At 36.9% G+C, this 27,519-nt stretch overlaps 1 protein-coding gene across 7 annotated transcripts in view; it reads left to right on the top strand.

Annotated features, from left to right (window-relative positions):
• LOC134218252 (potassium voltage-gated channel subfamily H member 6) overlaps nt 1–10,955 on the top strand; it is a 531,314-nt gene extending 520,359 nt beyond the window's left edge. For all 7 annotated transcript variants that reach the window (XM_062697177.1, XM_062697179.1, XM_062697175.1 and 4 more), the window contains 4 exons: nt 7,955–8,282; nt 8,347–8,700; nt 9,266–9,377; nt 9,436–10,955. In XM_062697177.1, the coding sequence (XP_062553161.1) occupies nt 7,955–8,282; nt 8,347–8,700; nt 9,266–9,377; nt 9,436–9,474 (833 nt within the window). In that variant the 3' untranslated portion in view covers nt 9,475–10,955. The remainder of the gene's footprint in view (nt 1–7,954; nt 8,283–8,346; nt 8,701–9,265; nt 9,378–9,435) is intronic.
• The last annotated feature ends 16,564 nt before the right edge of the window (nt 10,956–27,519 follow it).

Genomic DNA, 27,519 nt, shown 5'->3' with positions numbered 1-27,519 from the left:
TTTATAAGCTTAATTGACAGTTAAACGGAATATAAACGGTTCTAGCTGTTGAAAATCCATCAAATTGAGATTGTTATAAATATCTCACCTTTCTGAGTTAGAATTTTTTCGTTGATAATTGGATTTCATATCTAGAAGGTCAGATAATATATTCATCGGAACAAAACAGATTTCTAAAAAGATTGATAGTTTAAAAAACATCTACAATACAACGTGTCCTCTTTATAAACTGAACAGTCCTTATTGTAATATTCACCAAAAAATATGTAAGAAAACGAAGTTTAGACGATCGACGATCAACTTTATCAATGCGAGGGAACTCAACCACCACCAATTCCAAATGATGTTGACAGACATGCAAACAGAATACGTAGATTTGCTGTATTAGCGGGAAGTTCGTTGACTTAGCCATGGTACTATGCTTGAAAGATTTTATTCTCTTAGAAAGGAAATCGCACTCTCTTTACCAGATAAAGGAAAATCAATGGTCGAGCTGAATGATCCTGAATAGGTGAATGAATAGCTTTTCTAGTAGATACACCAAACATCTTGATTACTTGAACTTAGTCGAACTTTTGTTTTACAACATTGAAGCTATTAAAACAAAATTAATACTTTCAACAATACCTACTCAATTTTTAACCAAAAGACCTACTGTATAGAAAGAAAACGAAATTAAACAAAAAATATTAATTTTGTACGCCTTAAAAAGTTGGGTAGGCCTGTACGTAATTATTTAGTTTACGGCCTCTATGAACTCAGGGGCTACTATGAACTTTTTGAAAACTGTCAAATATGGCGATGTTTCAATTTCAAAGAAAACTCGCACTGCACTCCAAAATGGACGCCGAGTTTGTCACAAGAAACCTCGTCGGTAGTTCTGTTTCCTTTTGGCCATAAGAACGTGATGCATGTTATAGAATCTGTCCCAAACATCATAGAACTAGCTCTGGCCAATTACGAAATAGAAATTATGATTTCGTCAACATGTTATGTTGTGTTTGAAAATCAATTTTCTCTAAATCAATTGATGAACTTTTTCTTAATGGGCGTAATAGAACCTTGGGCTTTAAACAGCGATTGTAAAATCTCACCAAATCCCTAACTTCAAATGAAATGTGCTCTTTATTCAGGACAACAAATGTGTTCAACACAAAAAAAAACTGTTATACATATCTGTAGTAACGTCTATTGAACGAAATAAACTGAAAAAAGAATAAAAGTCGTAAAAGTTTTCAGTTCAAAATTTGAAAATCCGTGTAAAAAAAGTTTTATGATTTCTCGACAAATCATGGAAAATGGAGCAACTTTGCAAAAATTTTGTATGGGATTTTTTTTACACGACAGTGTAAAAAAAATCCGTGTAAAAACAGAATCGGCTGATTTTTTGCAATTATATAATACAACATCTGCCATTACGCATTTTTGTCTCAGGTACCCCCAGAGACCAGCAAAGGTACCCCCAAGGGTACATGTACCCCAGGTTGAGAACTGCTGTTCTACATGTAAATGGAATTATAATAGTTTTTTGAGAGTTCATGCTAAGCCATTTATGTTCACATCATCGTATAGTTAGGTTGAGAGCAGATTGAAGTCTGTCTCAAATTATATTTTATATCATATTCTCTCATATTTTCCTCGAACTATAATAATTTAGTCATCTGCGAAACCAATAGGGTAAGACTGTATAATGCGCCCCACCTGGCCAAAACGACCCCCTTGATTTCTAGAAAACTATAACTAACTAAAATCAGGGTCAAAATCAGTTGGTACCTATAAATATTTATAAAACCATCATACTATGTGAATCTGGATTTTTTTTGTATTATATAATGAAAATATTTGCAAAATACAAAAAGTTTCAATTTTGATGTAACTTTCAATGTTTGTTTGCTCAACATTTTGGACCGACGCTAGCATACTGTCCTCAAGATTTGCACTAGAACCCTCAGTTAGGCAACAAAATAACTTTTCTCAGTAGTTAATATGATATAAAATTGCTTCCATCTTCAAAAATGTAAAGTTTTTCGAAAATATGTTTCAGTTTTTCGAAAATATGTTTCAAGCTTGTGACCCTCTTAAAAAAGAGCATCTGAGCCTTTTGAATGAGGGGTTTCTATCTTTTTTAAAGGGGGCTTCAAACTCTCTCGTGATGGAGGCTTCCGACTCTCTTGAAAATAGGCTTCCGAACCACTTCAAAGGGGGCTGGCTGAAAGAAGAATTTCAAGCCCTTCGAAAGGAAGTTTCCGAAAATCTTAAAAGGGTGCTTCCGCGCCGCATGAAAGGGTTTTTTCGAACCTCTTGCTAGGAAGGAGGTATTGATCATCTAGAAAGGACGTTGCTGAGCCGTTTGAAAGTACACTTCCAAGCATCTTGAAAGAATTCCGAGCCACTTGAAAGAAAGTTTCCTAGCTTTTTGAAAGGGGGCTTCCGATCATCTTGAAAATGGAGCTTCCGAGCCTCCTTCTGACCCTTTTTGAAAATAGGCTTCGGAGTCACTTGACTGACTGGTTGACTGAAAGAATTCCAAGCGCCTCGAAATGAGGTTACCGTGCTTTTTAAAGGAGGTTTTCGAACCGCGTAGAAGAAGTCTTCTAAGAGTTTTTTTTAGAAAAAAGCCTTCATTCCTCAAAGCTTTTGAACCTTCAAGTTAAATATATAAAATTGATAAGAAAATTATTTTGAGCTTTTTAGTGGAATGTCTTCACTTGTCATAAGACGAGTTTGTACAATCCCATTCAATTCTACCACTTAATTGTACCTTGACAGATACGTATTTTGACCTCAACAGTAAGGTCATCTTCAGTGTCTCGAACTTGAGTCGTGTGAACAAGTAAATATTTTAGTTAAGAAGTATATTCTTAACATATTGCATAATTTTGTTTCAATCAAGTAAATTGCTTTTGAATTTTATTTTGATCGTTTGCCACACAGCCTGTGTGTTGGCTGTGGTGGACATGATCTGATATGTTTTAATTCACTGATTGCTATGCATATTATATATAATACAAAGTCTTGCAATATAAATTTATACACGTATTAAAACTTTACCAATATTTTTTTGGTTTATTCAAAGTTAACACTGCCTGGGTATTAAACCACCAGGAATGAAAATTAATTACTATGTCTGAAACTCGATCTATGCATATGCACAACCAATACCTTTTTCGAACTAAATCTATCACATGATTTAGTTCGGAAAAGGTATTGGAGGATAACCGCTCCCTTCGATCGATGGGGTTTGATCCCACGAACCCAGTACGCTGGACAAGAGCTTTCCCTACTAAGCTACGAAGAACCTCCGTCGTCCTGGGAATTTGGTTTCATCTGGGGCAGGCCGCTGTATTCGTTGGACAAAACCTCTAGCACTCTCTGTATACGTTGTAGAGTTTTGGTGCCTTCAACACTCTACCGCGGGTGATTTTAAGCTTCATTTTGATGAACTAAAGTTTCACCTAGATAAGTTAAAGCTTGCCTAGATAAGTGTTATCTTTGGATAGAAACGAGATAGAGCAAAACTTTCTTCTGCAAAGTTGTTAGTTTTGACATTTTGGAGTTATGCTCCATAAACACCTATGCTCTAAAACCTTTGTAGACGACGCTGTACGTTATTTGCTTGAATACAGCGATGAAATGGATTTATTTTCATTTTCTTCGCGTTAAACCTCTGATAAAAGTTTTTCGAAGTATGCTTTCAAATGAGAATGATAATAAAGCTGATCGTGAGGCGTTACCAAGGTTTTTAAAAGCTGTATTAGTGGATATCGAAATTAAGTGTTTTGTTTACTTAATTTCGATATCCACTAATACAGCTTTTAAAAACCTGTTTAGAAAAATATGAATAACTTACGAATGGGTAGATGGCGGCAACTGAAATATTTTCTGAACATAGTTCAAACTTATACCTTTGATATCGGGGGAAAAAAAGTGGAGTAACGTGGTGCTTTTTGCCTGTAATTTTTTCCAAATTTGCTATTAATAAGCATTGGAAATCAACGTATTACAGAAATTCCGAAGGATACGGATATACGATATTTTCGAGTTTTGTAATATTTGGTAGAACCGTCCCTTTCTTTGTTCCGGCACTAAGGGACACCAATTTCGGAGAGGGTGATCGAAAAAATCAAAAAAAGTTTTTCTAAAAAACAGTTATACTGGACCGATTTTCAATAAAAATCCATGAAATTTAATCTTCCAACTTCACATATTATAAAAAAAAATTAGAGATATCGGGCGAGCCTTTCTGGAGATAGTATTTCCACGATATAAAGTAATTGATTCGCCATACAAACAATACGGTGGGCAACCATGCGTCTCCATATTCGTGAGGTGTACATATGAATTGTGTACCTGTGTTTGTTATCAATGACTCAAAAAATGTATTTTCAAAACGGTTTGCTCCGATATTCATCCCACGAAAAACAAAGCAATGAAAAGGAATTTAATTTGTTTATTATTTTTGTGATTTTTTCAGCAGTGAGCACGCATGTTTGTAAAAAGAATCGACGAAATTGGTGCTGTATTTCTTTGTTTCGCGATGAGATTTTGTTTATGAGGGACGAGTATGAAAAAATTCAGCCAAAATAATAAATACCAAATGAAAAAAAAATTAAAAAACAATCTTCACTACTTGTAGAACCACTCGTAGTAGAACAGACACATCTAGGAAAACAAATGTTGTTCTCTGTTTTGCTTGTTTTGAAACAATCTGCGTGATTACGCCTTGCAGTCCACTGGCACCATATATTCGACTTTAAAGTACAATCCATCAGTTGTTATATCTGCGAGCAGACTTTGTCACTCAGATATACCCATGTATATTTTTGAACATCTTGATGTGTGTAGTTGTTCTCTTACTTTGTAGACATAGGGGTACCGGCTCAAACCTTGGCCCATTATGCTACGGTTGAGCACATTTATCGTTATAAATCTTCATATATTGCATTTCCAACCAGAATTATTCCTCCAGCCGGCTTGCTTACATTTGGTTTTGACGCCAAATAGCAAAGAACGACGATGAATGTCCGCAATATCTCATTAAAACCAGCGAAAGTCTCGAGAGAAATGGACAAAACGTCGGCATCCTTGTCCCTATCAGGTGGATATTTTTTCAGCCCACTTGGGACGAGTGATTGTTGATTTCGAACATACGAGAGAAAAAGATGGGTTGCTGTTTATAGTACCAGTACCAGTCATTTTGCTTGCGTTGAATAAAGGCAGCATGCAAACAAACAGAGAAAATTAAATCATCTTATTGAGCGTGAATTCTAGTTGGTTGCATGTAAAATACTACCACACTGATTGTGAGAGTGCGTTTCAGATTCCCCGAATAGCTCGCTTACCAAGGACATGCTAACGAAAATACTATTATATGAATCATTTATTTCCCAAATATTTACCATATTTGCAAGTGAAGAAGTTTAGAAAAATGAAATCTGTATTAAAAACAGCAATTGCAAAAAGGCTACATGTTCTAGCCCTCATGTTGTGCCTTCAAACAAATTGCATACGGTAATTATTGGCTGCCGCATAATTTTGAGATTTACTGCTAGTTGAAACCATGGCAGTTGTGTTGCTTTCGTTCTCGCGATACTCTCAAAGAAACTTTTTTCCAAAACGTAAACAATGCTTTAGGTGGGGATGATGCATAACGCACTACTGAAGAAAGCCAATTGTAAAACTTATTCTAGGCAATTCCTTGCTTTGTACTGTGCATGAACAGTTATAACTGTGTCAACTACCTGATATTATTACACAATTATTCATAAATACAATTATTGGATGCTTGTTTTCAACTCTGCCTGCATTGAAGTTTCATGATTGGTACGTGCGTTTGATTCCACTCCTCTCTATATCGATCAGCTGTTGTGAATCCTCTCAAAACTCTCACGTGTTTCAACTTCCCGAGTTGAGAGAATACTTTTTCGGTATCATTTTACAGATCAAAATACTTTTTGCAAGCAATAATAAATCTAAATTATGATGAAGGTATTTGTCAAGTAATTTGACTTGAAATTATTCACATGAAATGACGTTGAAAGTTTATCTAATGAAACATACGATCCATTGTATCTTTCCATTATTAAATGAGAAATGGATTCGTGCGAAAGATGATAAAACTAAATATTCTTACACTAATTGAATAATTTCGAAATTATGAAGAAAATGGTGTATTGAACCACGAAAGGTTGATGCTTGAATCGCTTTTGCTTGAATCGTGTTTGAAGGCCGTAAGGTAGGCAATTATTTTTGGTATGTTCTGCGAATGAAAGCGATTATATCGTGATTCCAGAAAAGCATCATGAAGGCCCATTTACAAACTACAAGACGTTTTAGGTTGTGGGAAGGAAATTGTCTGAGAGTTTAAGTACTTTATAAATTTCAGAAACCTACCATACATGAAGCATTACTAGAGGCTTGGTGTGGGTTGAGTTTAGCGTTATGTTATTTGCGAATGAAACTTAACCGCTGAGTGGATTAACCTGTTTTTACAAAAATCATAGCAAACTAATCGCAGCCATCGGATATTCCATCTGCAGCTTTCGGTTATTTTCTCCAGTACGGGTTATTGGTGAGAATGTTTTGTTTTTAGAGTTTCACCTATACTAACGTAGTGCTACAAATCGAAAGCGCCTGCCACCATTTGGCTACGGGTGCCCCCAGTATTAGCATTAGCATTAGCATTAGCATTAGCATTAACATTTAGCAGTTCGCACAAATTCGTAGGTGGTACAAGCCAAGATTATTGTATGAGAGTAGCATCACTTTCATCCGTTACCACAGATATTGATTTGGGACTAATCACTAACTCTTAGATGGAAGCAATGTACTCTCCAATAGTCGAGATCTGTCCTGGCCACGTCCTTGCGAATGCTGAGGAAAGGGGAGGATGGTTTGCTGGACACCTACTTAAGAAAGATGCAGAGAACTCTACGACCTCTCATAGGTGCCACGGGAGGTTTTGGGATTGTGTGGAAGGTTATAACAGTAGGAATCGTTTTGGTATAACGTGAAACATAGAAAGAACTAAGATAGAAATACAAAGTAGGAAAAGGTCGAGCCTGGAATTGAACCCACGACCTCCTGCTTATAAGGCAGAAGCGGTAGCCACTAGACCACCGAGCTCGTCTGGCTACGGGTGCCCCCAGTATTGTCCAAAAATGTTTTGGTTAATTATGTCGCTATACTAATGGAAATTGTGAAATAAAAATGATAGCTGACATAATGTGGTTGTTATCTATTCATCTGATGTGCGAAAGCAGGTATGTTCATTCATAAAACTCTTCTATTGGGCAAAAGAAAAACTCTAGCACAGCCAGCCTGCATAAGTCAACGAAACATGGCTACTAAAAAAAAGAGTCAAAGTGATTTTTCACGCAAGATAATTGCTTTTAATAGTTTAAGAAGTGTATAAATCTAGAGTTATGAGGCAGATATATGTTTGATACACTTTTCTAAAGAAGCAATGGTTAATATCTCCCTACAAATCGACGTATTATCGCTGAAATATTGATTAATTTGCATGATGAGCCAATGTTACATCCAGGGCCAACATTACCGCCGGTTACCCTATATTTGTATAATAACAGTATTTTCAGTGTACCATTTTCTGCACGAACGATCATCAATGTATAGCACTAATTCCCTGACACTATTAAATTACTGTGCACTAAGCCCTGTAAACTACTTAATACGGATGTACCAAAAGACACCTGTAATCGAATTTATTTTTCAAATGATATTATTAGGTTAACTCTGGTAATAGAACATAGAACTACATATATGGGTTAAGTTGAACACTGATAATAATGTCGTAATATTACTAACGATTACTAAGTTCCGCTCGTTGATGAAATGTTTGAACAGCGACTTCTGTGTTACTTTTAATGTTTAGAATGAAAACGTTTTCCATTACTAAATTCGCACTAATCAGTCAATCCATTCTCCCATACAGCATCTCCAAACGAGAGCCCTAAGAGCTCGCACAAGCACAGTCCGCCCAGTGATATCCAGTCGCCGAAGGGGATTGCACCGGATACCGTCACGCTCAGTGCCATCAGCAATCGAGGCTGCATCTGCGTAGGCAGTGGTAAGGACGGGCCACTGGTTGGTCGCCTGAGTGGCCCCGTCGATCTCAAGTGCAGTCCGGACGTCGAGGACGTGTTCCACCATACCGCACCAATCAGCAGCACTGGCGGCAGGGACGTCAGTGATCACCATCTTCACCATCATCACCAATCTTCGCAGCCGCAGCAACAACAGCCACCCCATGATAATCTAGGGTAATCCTAACCATCAAAATGAAGATCTTTGGGATCTAATTCTAATGCGCTCACAACCTTACAGATTACTAACAAATCAATTATCTGATTTAACGATAAGACTAGACAGCTTAGAAGGTAGCCTAAGGAAAGATATCAGAACGGTTTTAGAAATCCTGCACCAGCAGCAGCAGATGCAGCTGCAGTTTCACCACCAACAGCTGCAACACCAGCAGCAACAGATGCAGCAGTCCGGCAAGACTGCGTTGTCATCGTACCAACCGTCCGAGAGTGATTTCTCTTTTGACATGTGTGCCGGCACTGGTGACGCTGCCAGTGGCAGTGTTGCCAAACACGGTGGACCGACGGCTCAGCAGCGGACCAACGTGCAACGGTCCGTCTCGCAGCCGGAATGCGCCAACGAGAAAAGCCTTTTCAAGTAAGTAACGTCAGGACATAATTAAAAAATGACTCTCTAGTTACCACTTTTGGTGTACATTTTGTAAGCAAACATTGATCAATCATTTCCTTATAATGGTATTTGTGCAAAACTAATTCTCTTATCAGATGGCCCATTTTTTTGGATAAATATCGTCATTTTCTAAGGAAATGCTTGTTTTATCAGGAATTTGCTTCCCAATGTTTGTTTACAAAATCACAGAGAACAGACATGGAGGCTCATAAAACAATGTGTTCAAAACGTGTGTAGTGATCATTGGCGCCATTTTAACCATAATTGTCAGCCCACTAACACCGCGTAACGGAGGCAAAACGACATACTTCTAAAAGACCTTGGTACTGCAGTACGAAGTTTTACACAACGGCAAAATCTAAAACGAACGTCTGTTCTCTCTGTCCTGAATTATCCGACCATTCTATCTGTACTATATTACAGATAGAATACAAAACTATCAAAGTCGTGATACAATTTCCCGCTGAAGTGCAAAAATAATCAATAAAAAAATAACAAAATAGAGTAAATAAAAACTGTCGACTAATTTTAGGTGCTCAAAATTTTCTTCATTTAATCAACCAATGGACGATACTCCGGAGGGTCACAATTGGAACATTTTCGCTCCAATTGCTAAACTCGAATCGTTGGACGAAATTGATCAGGTACAAAATAATTAAACTATAGTGAAATTTAATTCCAACATTGTAAATCTTATTACAGGATAGTAAACATTCTGTCAGTCAGGACAAACCTCAATAACGTATGCCTCGGGATGGCGCGAGTGAGTCGAGTTAGTCATGCCAGGAGCAAAAATAGTCTTACACCCTGCAAATACATTCTTTAGAATCCCTCTAGCCGAAAATAAACGAACGAAAACATTCGAATAATGTTTACTGTACATATTGCTTGAGAATAATTTCAGATGTTCATCTTTAATTATATTGATCGATTTAAAAAACGACAACCAAAACAATTGTACATTTTTTCATATAAATACTGAACATAATTTATACGAAAAAGATATATCAGCAGATTTTTATGGTGCGCGAGACGGGAAAAGCAAATATTATCAGAAAACAGTCAGAAAACCTGCAAAAAAAACAGCCACAAACAAACAAAACACGCATATATGAAACGCAGTGAACAGCTCCACGGTGGGAGTAACAAAACGAAAGAATGCGAAATGGAATGCTCCATATTTAGTTGTTATCAAATCGTTACAAGAGCCAACACTGAGAGTAGGCTAAATGCATAAAACAAAAAGAATCTTATCAAATCTTAGGAATTATTACCATTTAGTCAATTGAATTTGAAAATGAGTTTGTCATTTTCTTAGATCCAATTTTTCCACACAAATTATTCTTCTTAGGTGGTATTTTGTTATAGTAACAAACGAAATTACTCCGAATGAGTAACGTATCTCAAACAAAGCAAAAAGATCTGTAAGCGATAAGTTAGTCGATAATTTGTTTTAGCTGTTGAACAGTATTATCATTATTGTTCAGAAGTAAATTATTTTTTCCAAAGGAGTTAATTCAAGGGAAAAGATGTTAGTGAATGCAAATACAAATTCTAGCAAGGTTATGATGAAGTGATACAGAGCGATTAAATGACATAACGATACACATCCATAAACATAAACACAAAACAGTCATGTGAAGAATAGTGTGCGCTTCATAGAAGTTAACGCACTTGGTTCGTTTACAAAAGAGAACTTTTTCAAATTTCGCTAACACAAACACATCAACATTTTCGAAACACCAACGATAAGCAAACTCACGCTCACTAAAAACAAACACATCCCAAAATACACACAAACAAAAACAATCGTAAATTGATGGTCAGGATCAAACTACCGCCATGATCGGAATGAGAAACAATACATGGCGCGTGATTTTCTAAATCACGGAAGTTTGTTTCCTGATTGTACATTTCCCTTAAGAACAAAAATTGTTAACTACTTTCAATTTCCGTTAACGCGAGTGAATGTTCGAAGTTTTAAGCTTGCATTGAACCAGGAAATGACAACAGCAACAGCGTTTACATTCTCACATTTACACTTCAATGAATAAATAAACAATACCAAACCACAATACATACACACTCCGAGTACACAGCAGTAACAGCAACAACACAAACAACAGAAATTAAACCAAGAGTTAAAGCATTGAAAGAACTGAGGAAAAAATAAATTAAAAACTTTATAGAAAATGTACGGAAAATATACTTTACGAAAGAAATCGAATTATTTTTGGAACACGCAATGAAATGGAGATTACGTTATTGCGTGATTTCATGCAGGTGAAAATATCACAGCCAGTTAGATCAAGATATTCTAAACTCAAAGTTATATGTTTTACATTTTCCGAAATCAGTTGAGAAGAAATGAATAATTTGTAATTCGCCTTGTTGTGGTATTTCGTTTCTCGCAATTTAGACAAGACATCAACAATTTTGATTGATATAAGTATACCATGTACATCATTTCTCGAACATCAAACGCGAGAAAACCATTCGTACGTTTCGTACGTTTTCACTCTCGATTCACGAAAACCGCGGCATTATGTTTTTCGTCCGTCTTCGGATAAAGTATTTATAAACCTAAAATGTATTAGATTTGTTTTAGAAACAGTGAAGTCACTTGGGGGTTGAATAAAGCAAGTTGAGCTTCATTCAGAATCAGTGTACCTAAGTAGATTGGGTAACTTTACTAGGGAAGTGTACCGGTTTTGGCCACCTTAGTGCCTAATTTGGCCAACCCTGAAAAATGCATATTTTCCAAAAACTATCGACCATTTTCCACAGCGAAGATGCGTAAGGGATGTATCTCCCGTTACAGCTATAAAAATCCTCGGAAATGGCTTTATTTTCGGAGTTATGCAAGAAACTGGCCAAATTAGGAACATGGCCAAAACTGGTACAGTCACCCTATTAGAAACTTTGGTATTTACCATTTTTGGAGACAACCGTCAATTTTTCAGCATCACGACGCCGCCGAAATTTTTGCATCGCCAAATGGCTCACATCAAAAGTTGCCTCCCTATCTGATTCTTTCCGATCATGGAAAATCCACTATCCACGTGCCACCATAGGTCTTACCTCAATTACGGTTACAGTGTTGCTACCACCAACTTGTTCAGATAACATTGGCTAATGCTACGTTTTGACAGGGCAAGTGAATTGAACAACTTAGTTGAAATTAATTGACTTTCCAAAAGTTGGTTCAACTTTCTTTTCATTCAAGAGAACCGAACGTAGGTGTTTAGAGCTTCAATTTACGTTCAACTCGAGCGAACAAACAATTCACTTGCCCTGTCCAAACGTACACGCAAAAATGAGTCCATGAACTCGTGATCTAACAAGATGGGTATTTTGAGTCACGGTTTCGGGAACAACAATCACGTTTTCTGGAAAACGTGACTGGTGTTCCTGAGCCCATGGCTCAAATCACGCTGTATTGTTGCTGGTTCACGAAATTAGGAGCGCTTTTTTGCGTGTAGCATAACAGTGATCCTAGTACGCAAAGCCAATTCAAGAGGAATGGTAAGAAGAAGATCCCACCAGTAACGATTACAAAGACCAAGTTTCCTACTGTCCAAGGAATAGCCCTGAAAGCAGGAGATTCAACAGAGAATTAAAAGAAAGCCAATTTCTTCACCTATTTGCGGGGCAAGAACGTCATTACGGAGCATTTTTTTCGATAGATGACCTCTTCTCTAGAAGCGTTTATTGTTTATAAAAAAATTATTAAATTTTATTGTTTTTTTTTGTATATGAAAATTTATCTTATGTATAAGCTTTATTGATTTTTTTTTGGAAATTTTTTAATTGTTTATGGAAAAAAATATTTATTTTGTGGAAAATTTTGAAATTCTTTATTGCTAATATGGATTTTTTTACGGAAATGTGTTTTTCTTTTTTCAATGGACTCTATGGAAAATTCTTCTTTTATAACTATAGGGTAGTGAGCTAATTCCCGTCGTAGTATGTACTGCATAGTTTTCAAATCCAATTTAAACGCTAACCCAACTACTGACTCTAATTAATTTATATCCCAAGCAACCATAAGTTCGGATTAGACTTGAGGATTGAACTAAGAAGTTCACATTTAGTTCGATTATAGCTCCATTGTTTATAAACCGAACTTAACTCTCAATCAATACTATTAATGAACTTGAAAGTTCAAGAAAGTTGCTTATTCCTCTTCATCTGAACTTCATCTGAAGTTCACGTTACGGTACTTAAATTATTGTTCCGAACTTCTAACAAGAAGTTCGGTTCAAGTACTAACCGAAGTAATACTTCTAATCAGCTTGAAAATCAATATTATTCCGAACTATAAAGTTCACACCACGCTACTTTGGAACTTGTTCCGAACTTCTAATATCAAGTTCCACGATAGCACAAACCGAACTTGTTGTCAGCACAACAAAATATTTTTTTCACTTCACAAGTACAAAAAAAAAGTTCTGAATAACACCTTGAAGGAACTTGAGCATAGGCACACTGCTACTAAAACAAAACAAAATAAAACTGTTCAAAGCCGCCTTCAGGTCCACATGAACTTTTTATAAACTTCAAAGAATCAGAATCAAGCTACATACGAACTTTTTGTGAACTTTCATATGCAGAATCAGTACGGTATGAACTTTTTGTGACATAAAGTTCACATTTAGTGCCACCTTGACATTATATGAAATTTCTAGTTCACATTTTATCCTAATTGAACTTATGGTGAACTTTGAGACAAGTGTCATATATGAAATCAACTCATGAAGTAAAAATTTGCCACTTTATATGTCGATCGTATGGAGCAGTGGTACGCATCTCGGATTATAAGAGGAGGACTGGAGCTCAATACTTGTGGTAGGCACATCGTCACAAGGAGTCTCGCATCCTAAATAAGAACAGCATTTACATTCTAGTGAACAATCATTGAAAAAAAAAATTGTTCTTCCAGTACATCGCCTTGTGGTTTTTATTTTATTTTGTAAAGTACACTTTAAGTTCATGGTCTAGCTGAATAGCATGCTATACAGGACTCTCACCGAACTTTTTGTGAACTTTGATGTCCACTTTAGAAGCTTAAAAATAACTTAATATGAACTTGATAGTTCGGTTAACTACTTAAAAAGTGAGCTGAATAGAATTCCATTCAGGATCCCTCTTGGAGCTGATTAAGCCAGGAATGTACTGTTATCCGAACTTTTGGTTGCTTGGGTATGTAACATGTATTTTAGAGTTCCTACTTTCCATTGCGTACTATTAGCGCAATGAACAAATAATGGTTTATTAGGAATCGGTAATCAAAAATACCCTTCATTTTTTTCAATTTTGTCTTACGAAAATCTGTTCACGTCTATGATAGTTTTCATTCGTCCAAACCAATATTCGGTGGATTGCTGTCAAATGAATCTGTTGGTATTGGTGTGCGATTTCAACAAATACACCAAACTAGTTTTTATGCGGTGCATATGCACCGTGTTAAAACCGTGTAGGTCTGTTCTGAATATGTTTTGTATCCATTGTGAAAAACAGAATAGAATATGTGAATGGACGATGTTCTTGGTTATCCAAGAAACCCCTGAAGTTAAGGCCTCCAGATCTACACGCGTAACCAATGTTCTACAGACCTGTTTTGAATATGTAATATGCTCATTGTGGTACATTTGATAGAATATGCGTAGAGAAGATGTTCGTGGTTATCCAGGAAACCTCTAAAGTGAAGGCCTATAGAGAGCATGTACCATTTTTCAATTAAGTAAATTGATATTTGGTTACGCGTGTAAATCAGAAGCCTTACTCCAGGAATTTCTTGGATAACCAAGAGAATATGTTGTGAACGTATTGCATTCTTTGTACTACAGAGAGCATGTACCATTTTTCAATTAAGTAAATTGATATTTGGTTACGCGTGTAAATCAGAAGCCTTACTCCATGAATTTCTTGGATAACCAAGAGCATATGTTGTGAACGTATTGCATTCTTTGTACTACAGAGAGCATGTAACATTTTTCAATTGAGTAAATTGATCTTTGATTACGCGTGTAGATCGGAAGGCCTTACTCCAGGAATTTCAGGAGAGGAGAGCATGCACCATTATTCAATTGAGTAAATTGATCTTTGGTTACGCATGTAGATCGGAAGGCCATACTCCAGGAATTTCTTGAATGACCAAGATCATATGCCATATTCCAAGATCGAAAAGCTTTACTCCATGGATTCCTAGGAAGACTAGAACTTATACTGTCTACAATATATTTTCTTTTTATTTTTTTATTTCATTATTAGAGAGGCTTGCAGCCCTAGGCTGGCTCACCTCAGGCCAATATATTTTCACTGTACCACAAGAAGCGGGTGAACATTGCGATTAGTTCCGTTCGCATTTTGATAATGTTAAAATGTTTTTACACTTTTAAGTGCATAAAAACACTGCTTTCTCAAAAAGTCGTTGTTCTACAAAATTTTTAAATTTATTACAATTTATTGCTAGTTCATTACATTATTGTTCCTCTTCTTTTCCTGGAGTAATATAATTGCCAATGTGCGATTTACCGTTAAATTCTTAAAAATCAGAATCTGAACAAGTTATTCGAACAAATTATATTACTCAAATGTCCAATAATAATATAATAAATTAGCAATGATTTGTAATAAATTCAAAAATTGTGTAGAACAACGACTTTCAAAGAAAACAGTGTTTTTATGCACTAAAAAGCCAATATTGACCAAAAGCTTACGTTTAGAAGTTATTGCGATGATTTTTGGCGTTTATATCTCTTGTTAGATTTTTTTTTTCAAAGTTGAAAAAATTGCATTGGAAGATAAACGAAAAACTTGCCTGTTAGATGAAAATCCTTTTTCGTTTTAATAAGCATAAGCGTCCCATGTCAGTTTTCTTTAACTTGAGTAATACGCCGTTGAATTTTTCAAACTCGTTTTACATGGAGAAATACAAAAAAATCTAATAAATTCATAAAAACTGCAATCTTTCTGAAAATTTGGCACAATATTCTGTATCTGCATACATTGCTATGGAACTATGAAATGGACCATAATTATATTTATTTTTTGGTAAAAAGTTGTACTGAAATCTGGAATGAGTCATTTTTAGCTTATTTCTGGAAGAAAGAGAAAATCGTCGAAATAACTTATCCAGGCTTATATATATATATATAGGTTAGGTACAGGTGAGCTAATTGATACAGAAAGCATAATAGCGCTCTTGAAAATTTTTAAATTTAAAAATGTTTCAATGACTACTAGAACGACGCTACAAAGGTTGTACACAGCATTTGTCAAAATTGAATCCGCATAGTTTATTCGAAGCTATAATAATAAGCTGGATTGACTGCTTGATTTTAGCCAAATTCCGCGCTTTCGAAAAATGCTAGTTTAATGTAATTTTAGCACTGTTTCATTTAAGCCATGAAAACTCTGAGTTAGTAGCTTCGAACCAAAATATCGTTTACATTGGTCATTTTGCTTATTATGAAGCGGTAGTGGTCGGGGGGGTCCCGTAGCGTAGTTGGCTACACGTTCGCCTCATAAGCGAATTGTCATGGGTTTGATTCCCAGCCCCTCCACCAAACCCTTGTCAGTCGCCAGAAGCGCAGTCCGTACGGTGGCGTTTTGGGGAACGCGCCTCACCGACACGGCTGCCTGATGACGACTGACAGACCTGTTCTTCTCGGAGGCATTCCTCCAACGTTCTTCGATTAATGGCAACCGAACAAAGCAACGATCACTGGATTCACCACATGGACAAATGAACACAATGGACTCACGATGATATGGACTGGCAACGACAACAATAACGATTTATGGACATCTAAAAATAGATTCTGTGTGGACTCTGTACAGCAGAGTACCACAGTAGATCACGGCACAGCAGCGGTTAAGAACACAGAGTGCCTGCCAAATAAATATACGAATAAAAAAAAAAAAGCGGGAGTGGTTGGTGTAAGTGTTTTTTAATTTTTTTTATCAGTTTAGGTGTGATTTGAAAAACATGTAACTATGGGGGTAAATTGGTCATGTCGCCTGGGGGTAAAGCGAGCAATGTTCTGACAGTTCAATGACTGCAATGTTCAATGACAGAGAAGTGGAGAGAAACTAGTTGAAATTTCAACCTAAATCGGTTCGGTTGACAGTGGGATTATCAATCAGAGGGTGAAGGAAAAGGGAATCTGGTCATTTACGCTCCACACACATATTTTTTAACAAATTCCTGAGCGAATATTTTCATACAACGCACCTCGTTTATTCTTCTTCTTATTGGCATTACATCCCCTGATTGTATGCGAGATTATGAAAAAGTATAAAATTATAACAATGTGTTTTACTTGCTATGTTTATATTAGATTAAAATACATCGTTAGGGCCAGAAAAGCCTGAGTAAATAAATAAAGTAAAATACACGATATTCCATTATTATCGGCACATAGGGACACGGCAGGTATTTTCGTCTGTTCGTCATAGTCTCGAAAACCAATAAAAGAGACGCTTTTTTGTAAAACTCATACGTACCAAATCGTAAGCTCAGGAGAAACGTTCTGCTATAGTGGAGTTTTAGCAAATGTACGTTGCTTTCGTTGGTTTTAGCCCCTATGACGATGGACGGAAATACCTGCCGTGTCCCTATTTGTCAAAATGACAGCATCTACTCTCGTCAAAATATATGACTTGGTATTTGCAGCCGACTACTTTCCCTACCCGTTACAATGGCAAACCACGCCAAAATGTGGCTGCTCGCTCATGGAGACGCATGGTTTGCCGTCAGTTCTTTCAATATCAAGCTTCAATTAGACGAAGAACGAGCCATTGCACTGGCAATGTTGGTGACGGTTCTACACACACCTTCTAGAAGTACATACTCCGGAAAGGCTATCAGCTCACAGCTATTTATCAACACATCCACATCTTTCTACAAGCACTGCGTGTTGTGCTCCACATCCGGTAGGTATTTTGATAACTGATGGAGCATTATAGCAAGTGTATGCCAGCAATGGACCCTATGCGTATAGTGGACCCCCAAACCAAACAACTCGATATACACAGCAGCTGAATCAGCATTATCCAATGAGCAGCCACCGCATAACGTGGCCCTTATATATTACAATAGCACACGACCCCCTTAAGCACCACATTTCCCATGACGAGACAAAGGGAAACGCGGCTGACACCTGGCCGAGCACGAACAAGAAAATGTCGTCACGATATGATTCGCAACTTTGTTCGCGTTGAACCACGCTCGAACGAAATGTGACGGGGAGTGACGAGGGACTACATAGTATTCATCGTTTGACGTCGTGGCGTCGGTCGACATCCATGTTTGCCAGCAATATCCATCCATATCTTTGCCGCGCGTGATTTGTCACCTTTGTCGTTACCAACGAACCTATCAACCTGTCCAGGAGTTGATGCCGAAGGTAAAGCTCCATGCTGGGACAGTGGGTAATTAATGCGAGATCGAAGATTATTATCTTAGAATCACTGTTCGAATTAAAGTAAAGATATATTGAAGTACAATTACCATTTTGAATGAAATGCAAACTAGGATTCTTTTTTGTGAACTAGATTTTGAAACATTCATCATTTCGCCATAATCCACTATGTCGCGAAGATCCGCTATCGGCGATGAACTTTATGTTAATTCCTATTACTTGCCACTTCAGCAGTCACCCGTCGCAATGTCTAGGTCGTTCGAAACACAGTACTTTTATTCCCCTGCTCATCGCACTATTTCGTCACTGTCAGAAATGTTTTGAACCGAGTTTAGCAAATTTGGTCATAACATGCCACCGTCATCGTCGTCACCATCTCGATTCCTCTGGCGTTACCGAACGCAAATGATTAACGGCCATTTAGTGCAAAACGGCCCGGCTTGATAACATGTGATAATTATTATGATGGATAGAGTGGTCATATTTTTTACTCCTTTTGCTCAACTTGGGATTAAATTAATTAGGAAGGTGCGAGTGGCAGTGGGTTCCGTTGACTGTCAAAATGGTCAAGGGTAAAAACAAAGCTAGCAGACCAAGCTCGGGGTCAAACCAGTCGAGGTCCGATTGGACGTTTCGAGAGTAATGAAAATGAAGGCAAATTACGTGAAGAGCGCTTGCTCTATGTACGGGCGAGCCCATTTTACCATCGAATTTGCAGGCTACACTGCCACCAGGCCTTCAGAGATATGGTCTTGCACGTGGATTAGTTTACCGCAAAGCAGTAACACTATGTAAATGAGTGTTGATAAATACACTCCTGGTGAGCATTTGACAGTTATATTTGGCTTTCTTCGTTGGTTTGTTGTGCTGCCATAAATAAATAGGAAGCTCAAAATATCTTGATGAAATTGCTAAGAACGATTTATGACTACAGGTTTACTAACAAGTGGCAGCTACGCACGAAAGAATGTTTTGAGACTTAGTGGTTTCGGAAAGATGTAAAAGTTCTCAGGGTTGTATCGGTGGAATCCCGGAATGCTGGAGAAAAGTACTTCTTGCTATTTTTAACTAACTGTAGGCCCCTGTGGATAAGATACTTTCCACGCTCGTCATGATGGCAGATGCTATAAATCACCTCGAATGCTTAGGATGCTTGATTCGACGCTAACTCGTCAGTTATGCAGCAAAATTTCTCATCTTTTTTATTCACATAAATGTACACCCCCGGAAATAATTATAAGACATTCGATGATTCTCATACAAAATGGTCCTGTTGACAAAAATCTTGATTTCTAGCGATTAGATTAAGGACATATTTGGCATCCCAGCCTGAAATAACCTAAATTTTTAATTAATGATGGTATTTTGGTTTGCACGTTTACTGAAAAGGCACGTTTTAACGCTCATTAAACATGTATACAAAACCCAGATTAATCCACCTAGCGGTGATGATGCCTTTCTCGCTCATCATAAAATGTATCGAGAAAAGTACTTTAGAGAAGTCAAAATTGCACAAATATAAAGCAATTAATGGTTTCAGACATGTCATATAGACTTCCAAAAAATTTGGAACAATTCTTATTATTCTTTAGACTTCCAAATTTTTTAAATTATTCATTATAAGCAACAGGCGATGAACATCATTAGTTTTTTTAAGTATTTTTTCTGAGAAAAAAAAAGTGGCAAAATTGGATTGTGAATAAATCATATCAAAACTGTTATATAATCGAATGTAGACAAAATCAAGAACAGACAATATTTGAATATGTCAAGAATCGAGTCATCACACATCAGTTTACGGAATGAGGCTAAGGCAATTTATTGTAAAAAATTTGAAATAATCTTATTTGAAGTTAAATTGTAAACACATAATCAATCAGAAACCTAAAAAACATCACAGTTTCTTTAAAATATTGAGAATGTATCTAACACTATTTTGAGAACATATTCCGACTACAAGCTTTATCAAGATAAAGCTATGGTAAGGAGTATCTTGGTGTCAAAGTTGTCGTTTAATATTATATCAAGTTAAAGATCTCGTTATCTAAACAGACTATATACATCGTAAGGGAGCAGCAGGGAATATGTCCAATGGTTTGACGATCCCTCCCCAGGCCATCTGCGAGATGTGGTGCCTACCTACAGCAAAAATTAATTAAATTTACACGACATGTAAATTAGAAATGACCAAGGAATGTAATTGTCGCTGAAAATGCAAAAAACAAGCGACAAAAAAGAATAGCAATAACTCTTTGTCTTCATCTGCAGAGGATAAAGACATTGTTGCGTTCCATTTTATTTGCAACAAACATGGAGAGGTAATTGTTGTAAGCTTTTCAAACTGCGATAACTTGCATATTTCAGAAGTAATACACAAATCATGTCAACAGATGGTAAGGCTTATATCTAAACTATGATAACTGATACCTATTTAACCAAAAAAATCATCGGAAGCCGACTGCTTCTCAAAATGCGCGGCAGGCGATCATTGTCCTATTCTGTTGCAGTTTGGGACAAACGCTTATTGCGAGTTGAGTTTGTCCCAACATTTACAAGAGAGGACAATGTTGTTGTCATTAGCAATGTTGTTATTTTACATTCCTTGGTAATGACGTAATAATAAATTGATTGAATTAGGAATTTGATTGAAAATTAAGTAAATTTTATAATTGCTATAATAATGAATTAATTAAAACTTGAATTTGATTGAAAATTGAGTGTGATTCAATGCACATATTTGGAGCATCGAGTCGTATAAAAGACATCTGCGTTAGTGACTGTTCGATTTTGTCTTGCGATTCGTTGGATTAGGTTGAATCAAAATGTTAAGTTGATGGCAAAACAGATTCCGAACAGCCAGTTTTCTACATATTCTGCGTTGTCGAACTTTGCAGTATTTTGGAGGCTGATACTACTGGTATTATTAAGACATGTATCGTACGAAAGAATGAATAAATAAATAAATTTAATGAATGTCCTCATTTTATTTAAATAATACTATCACAAATATTTCAAGTTTCCATTCAATTGAATTAAAATATGTGTGTAAAATATGTGCATATATTTGGGATTTTATTTTCTCGTTCAGGTACATTCTTGAGAAGGACTAAATACGACATTGGGTTTTAAAATTGTGGCCTGGTCGTTCATTTTAGTCAACAGAATGTTTCTGCTAAAAGTCCTAAATCTCAAAAAATCCGTAAAATTACATCATCGTTTAAATTTACATCACTGTTTGACATGATCGTATAAATTGAACGATTGGAAAGATTCAATTAAAAATACGTGTTACGTAATTTCGCATGACTACTGTTTCAATCTGTGTAAATTTAATGTCTGACTCATTTTTGTGTTTATTTTCAAGCCAAATATGTGCATGAAAATAAACGTAAATTTATACAAAAATTAATACTGTGAGTAAGGTACACCGGGGCAAGTTGAAATGCGGGGTAAGTTGAAACGGAAGCTGTAATTCAGATATGAAAAGACCGAATGCTCTGATAATTTTTTTCAACAAACTACTCGCCTAAACGCACCTTCTGACTGCCATTCCCGAAAGATTGCAGCTTTCAAAGGCAATCCCTGCCATTGTTCATTTTTCGTTCTTTGCAAAATCCAAAACAACTATTTGACGTGCCAATGAAACAGGTCTCAAAACAATGTTTGGAAGAGTTTTTTCATCAAATTTTCACGGTAGGTAATCATTCAATGTTGAATAAGCATAATGATTATGAAAAATCGATGAAAGATCCGTTTTCATTTTTGTATTTTGGTTGTTTGATATTGCTCTGCATGTTCAACTCATCGGGGCAAATAGAAATGCGTGATGCGGGGCAAGTTGAAACAACAATTCAAAACATCACCCTTGCAATTAAAAATATTTTTTTTCCAGAATTCAGCATGGTTTTAAAAAAACATACATTCGAAAAACACAAATTTATAAAAATATGCAAACTTCTGAACATAAATTTAATAAATTTTTCGCCCATTCGGTCATGAATGCAACCCTCCTACAATCTCCACTAGAATGAAAAGGGGTCATGTTTAAACTGCACTTTTGAGATTTTTAGTCTACGAGCACTGACTCTCAGAAAAATAAAACATAGAGCATGTAAACTTTTCGTTAACTAAACCTTCCACTTCCTCAGCTGCCTCTTTCTCCAGTCGAAGAGTTTATGAGAGATTTGATGGCTTGTTAGTTAATGTGCATTTGTGAAGAAGCCACAATCGAATTAATCAACTTCGCAATATACAAGTGAACCAAATAATGAAGCATCCTGAATAGTAATCCGAGTGGTCACCAGTAGGAGGAAATCAATTTGATAAATTTTCAGCGTAGTGCGTTCTTCAGAATTTGGTCTCTGAAAATACGCTTGTGGCTTTGTTGTACACTGCCCTTATTCGCATAAGAGTCCCATGTCATTTTCGCCAACTTGAGTAATTTGCAGTTGAATTTATCGAACTGGTTTTACATGGAGAAATTCAAATACACCTGGTAGAAATCCCCGAGAGTTCGAACTATAAATCGGTCTATAAATTAGCCAGGATTTGTTTGCTTGAGTTCCGCGTTTTTGGAAGCACATGAGAACAATATTCACCAAAATTCACCAAAAAAATTTCTCCAATTTCTTACACGGAAAATGAAAATTAGGCCAATAAATTTTGAAATTTCCACAGCTCACAAGGTTTTTTGGCATGTCCCGTTTTGCAAGTGCGTTTGTCCCGTTTTTTCCCCGAAATGATCTGGTCAGCCTAATTCGTGTTTTAGAGAAATTATGGTATACGTTGTTAGGCATAATAGAAGTCTCTAAATAACAGCCTAAGCCATAAAGAAGGCAGAATTATGCTCTCATGCCAATCGGCATTATGCAGACAAAGATCTACCTGAATCAAAACGCATTGGCTCCTATGTCCATCCCTGGGGGCCCTCTTTAGCCGTGTGGTAAGACGCGCGGCTACAAAGCAAGACCATGCTGAGGGTGGCTGGGTTCGATTCCCGGTGCCGGTCTAGGCAGTTTTCGGATTGGAAATTGTCTCGACTTCCCTGGGCATAAAAGTATCATCGTGTTAACCTCGTGATATACGAATGCAAAAATGGTTACTTGGCTTAGAAACCTCGCAGTTAATAACTGTGGAAGTGCTTAATGAACGCTAAGCTGCGAGGCGGCTCTGTCCCAGTGTGGGGATGTAATGCCAATAAGAAGAAGAAGAAGAAGAAGAAGATGTCCATCCCATCAAAAACAAAGAAAAGGAAAGGAATTTGGTTTGTTTATTATTTTTGTGATTTTTTTCAGCAGTGAGCACGCATGTTGACCAAAAGAAGTGACGAATTTGGTGCCGTATTTCTTTGTTTAGCGATGAGATTGATATATGTACAGTAGACTGGCCCAGATTACTATGGGGAGAAAAAAATGTTGTCGAATTCCACGGGGCACCCCCCAGAATTGTGTCTTTGGGTGAGAAAATCAATCTCTGAAAATTTCAGCTCAATCGCTTGTTGCATAAGCCGGCGCATTTGATTTGAAGTTTGTATGGGGATTTCAGCCAAAATGTATAGGAAAATACACCTCCGTCACTCATTCGATCTGGAAATTGGTTCTGATTGCTCGCTTGACCTCAGAATTGCAAAAACGGCAGTTGGTATGCTACAGAACAATTTCACAGAACATTGCATGATGATTAAATGAACTTTTATATAATTTTCGGCTGGTTTATTAGGAGCTGATTTGTGTATTTTTGGGTTTTTTGATCGAATCGCATCAGCCGAAACCTATATAAAAGTTCATTTAATCATCATACAATGTTCTGTGAAATTGTTCTGTAGCATACCAACTGCCGTTTTTGCAATTCTGAGGTCAATCGAGCAATCAGAACCAATTTCTAGATCGAATGAGTGACGGAGGTGTATTTTCCTATACATTTTGGCTGAAATCCCCATACAAACTTCAAATCAAATGCGCCAGCTTATGCAACAAGCGATTGAGCTGAAATTTTCAGAGATTGATTTTCTTACCCAAAGACACAATCCTGGGGGGTGCCCCGTGGAATTAGACAACTTTTTGTTTCCTGGGCCAGTCTAATGTACAGTGAGATTGAGATCGGAACAGTTCCCCTATATACTTTTGATCCTTAATTTGAGAAAATGCAAAATATGAAGAGAAAACAAACGATCATATATTTTTTGATTAACTTCAGTGAGAAATTATTCTTGCGATATGTCAAACAACATGATTTTACATAATAAATACACTGAACCAAATTGATGTCGCCAATGTGCAACACCTCTAGGAAGTGTTTCCGAAAGATGATGAACTCGATGGGGCCCCTCTTCGAGCCTGCTAGAGTACAGTTAGAACAGCGATTATTGACGTTGTGGAGAGCAACGTGTCGTGTATGTGGGAAGAAGTCGAAGGAACGTTTGGTTCGAACTATAAAAGATTCTGAAGAATGCTCTTAAGAGTGCTGACAGATTTTGTAGGAGGAGGATGCAGCGCGAACGATTGCACTATAGTAAGGACCCGCCAGAAAGTAGAACGCTATAGGCCAAGACGGATCCAGCATATACTGAGTTTCAGTTCGTGTTCAGACTCCGTGCTTAACAGACGTCTTTCTAGTACTGGTAGTCTATTAAATCTGGTAGTGACCTTTTTCCTTTGTTATTAGTTAGACAATAGATATACGTTATGGTTGAACGGTCAAAATTCGAAATGGCTGAGCTAAAGGTCAATTCAGTGCGGGTGCGGTTCGAACGAGGTAGTGCTGAACCTAGAATTACAGGATCGTGGCCTGTGATAGGTTTTTAAAAAAGTCTTTAACATTTATTCACTTTACAATTAACACTTTTTATTCAAACATTCGTAAACACTAATTAATTTTAATCAAGTACACGGTTCGATGTCCAGCGGGTAACAGAGCGAGCGTCGATTGGCGCTGATCGGTTTTATAATGGTAAACTGCTTACCAGGCGAATTCCTCAGTGGCCTGATTGATTACGCTGACCTCAGTATCCGGTATTGGTAATTGTGTGGATGTAACTCTAGTGATACGGACATTTTTACCTTTTATGCGGGATAAAATGAAGCCACGGCCTGATGATCTGTTGTCGATGTACAAGGCATTGGAACGTTTACCTGAGACGATGGATTTCGTGATTGATAAATATCGGTGCTGCAAAGTGACGCTTTCGGCAGCTTATTCTGTTGTTCGATATGTCAGGTTATTTAACTTACCGCCGGAAATTATAGATAAAGAAATTTGATCTGTTATGTCGAAATATGGGAACATTCAGCGTATGGTAAGAGAAACATACGGTGCTGAAATCGTAGAACACATGAAGACGGAAGGCTGCTCATTGAAACGTGGGCGAAAAGGTTCAGTGAATCTTAATAGTACAAAAAGCAGCTCCATCAGCAAAGGTCTAATAAGAGATTCTGTTTAAACACAAAACATAGATATTTTGTTTTTGCAAGAAGTGTGTTAAAGCCTGTCCACGTTAAATTTCGGACACCCAACTTCCAAAGCGATTTTTAAAAATTTTCGCAAACGGCGGAGAAGATTAATTTTTGCATAGCTGAATATATCCGCTTTATGTGATGCATTTAGGATATTTTCATCCTCGTCCAAATTGATGAATGGCTGAAAAAAGATTGGACATTATCTCAGTGTCCGAAATTTAACGTGGACAGGCTTTATGCAATTTATTCCTTTGTTCGTTCTCACTCTGCTTTAGTTAACATTGGTGAATATGGTTCAGGCACCGCCATATTGATAAGAAGTTCGTTCGAGTTCAGCCAGCCCTTATTGGACCCAAACGAGAGAATATCATCTATTGTTCTTAACGGGGTAAACTACATCAACATCTATGCCTTTTCGGGGAGTAATAAGATTAAAGCAAGAGACAATTTGTTCATTAATGATTTATCTATTCATTTCGGCAAAGGGGGAAAAAGTGTAGGGTACAGCATAATAGTATAGAGATAATTATTATGCTGAACCCTATAAAAAGGTCGATGTTATTGGTGGTGATTTTAACTGCATTTTGAATAAAACTGTGACTCTAATAGCTCGGTAAAACTCAAGAAGCTCAAGAAAAACGTTTTTACTTTCATTAGAAATAGTAGCTCATCAAAGCTAGACCGATTCTATATTAGTTCAACATTCTTTCGTAGTGTAACGGAATTCTCGACTATCCCTTTAGCTTTCTCCGACCATTTTTGTATAGTGATGACTGATGACAGTTGGTGTATCGGTTGAAGATATTGCTCCAATTGGAAGGGGTTATTGGAAAGTAAATAGCTCACTTGTTAAACGTGAAGTGAAGGTTTGACTGAGGAATATGAAAGATGAAAATGTCGTCATGTTTATATAACTGATAGAATCAGATGGTGGAATGAAGTGGCAAAACACAAGATTAAGCATTTTTTAAAAAGAGAATCTTTGTTGTATACGAGAATCTCAAACGAAAAAAGTTATTTCTATGGAAAAATAGCTGAATGGATGCAGAGGCAAAGTAATGATCAGCCCACTTTACTAGATATAAATATAATTAAATCGCGTTTGGTCGAAATTCTCGCAGGCGAGAAAAGAAAGCATTTAGCAAATAACTTTGACGATTCCAGTTGCTTACAAGGTGAGATGAATATTAAATATTATAATAAATAAATATTAAAAGATAATAATCCGTAAATTATGAAAATGTAATACGAACTTCTAATTATATAATAAACCTCAAAGTGCTGAAATTACAAGTAATAAAGGCCTCCAGAAATGAGTAATGAGACAACTCTAGCAGTTCAGCGGATGATGGAAACCAACAAGCCCCCACCTTGATAGAAGTTAAGGATACCTTCCAACAGCTCAAGAACTATGAGAACTAGGTTCCGGGAACACCCAAAAGGTGACTAGTTCGATCGACAATCTTCTAAATGTGCTTCAGTGTTGTTTTTCGAAATCATAAAGTTTGACATGTCTTAAGATGTGTTCTAGTATTGGTCACTTGTCCAGGGGAGCCAAATTTTTTAAACATCCGAAAGGTGGCCAGTTCGGTCGAAAACCACCGAAATGTGTTTCAGTGTACTTGTTTTGTAAAATCATGAAGTTTGACATGTCACAAGAAGGGCTCCAAAATTGAACGAAAAGTGGCCATTTTTCAAGAGAGCCAAAATCCGGGAGCACTTGGAAGGTGGCCAGTTCGATAATAAACCTTCAAAATAGCCTTTAATGTGTGCTGAAGTATTTTGTAAAATCATGAAGTTTGACATGTCACAAGGTGGGTTCCAGAACTGAACGAAAAGTGGCCACTTCCCCAGGTGATCCAGGAACAGAAAATACCAGGAAGGTAACCAAGCTCGATCGAAAA

The sequence above is a fragment of the Armigeres subalbatus genome, chromosome 2 (genome assembly GCF_024139115.2).
Source record: "Armigeres subalbatus isolate Guangzhou_Male chromosome 2, GZ_Asu_2, whole genome shotgun sequence".
In the NCBI taxonomy this organism is placed as follows: domain Eukaryota; kingdom Metazoa; phylum Arthropoda; class Insecta; order Diptera; family Culicidae; genus Armigeres; species Armigeres subalbatus.
The sequence above is the reverse complement of the archived record's forward strand: the minus strand, read 5'-3'. Positions and strand labels throughout refer to the sequence as shown.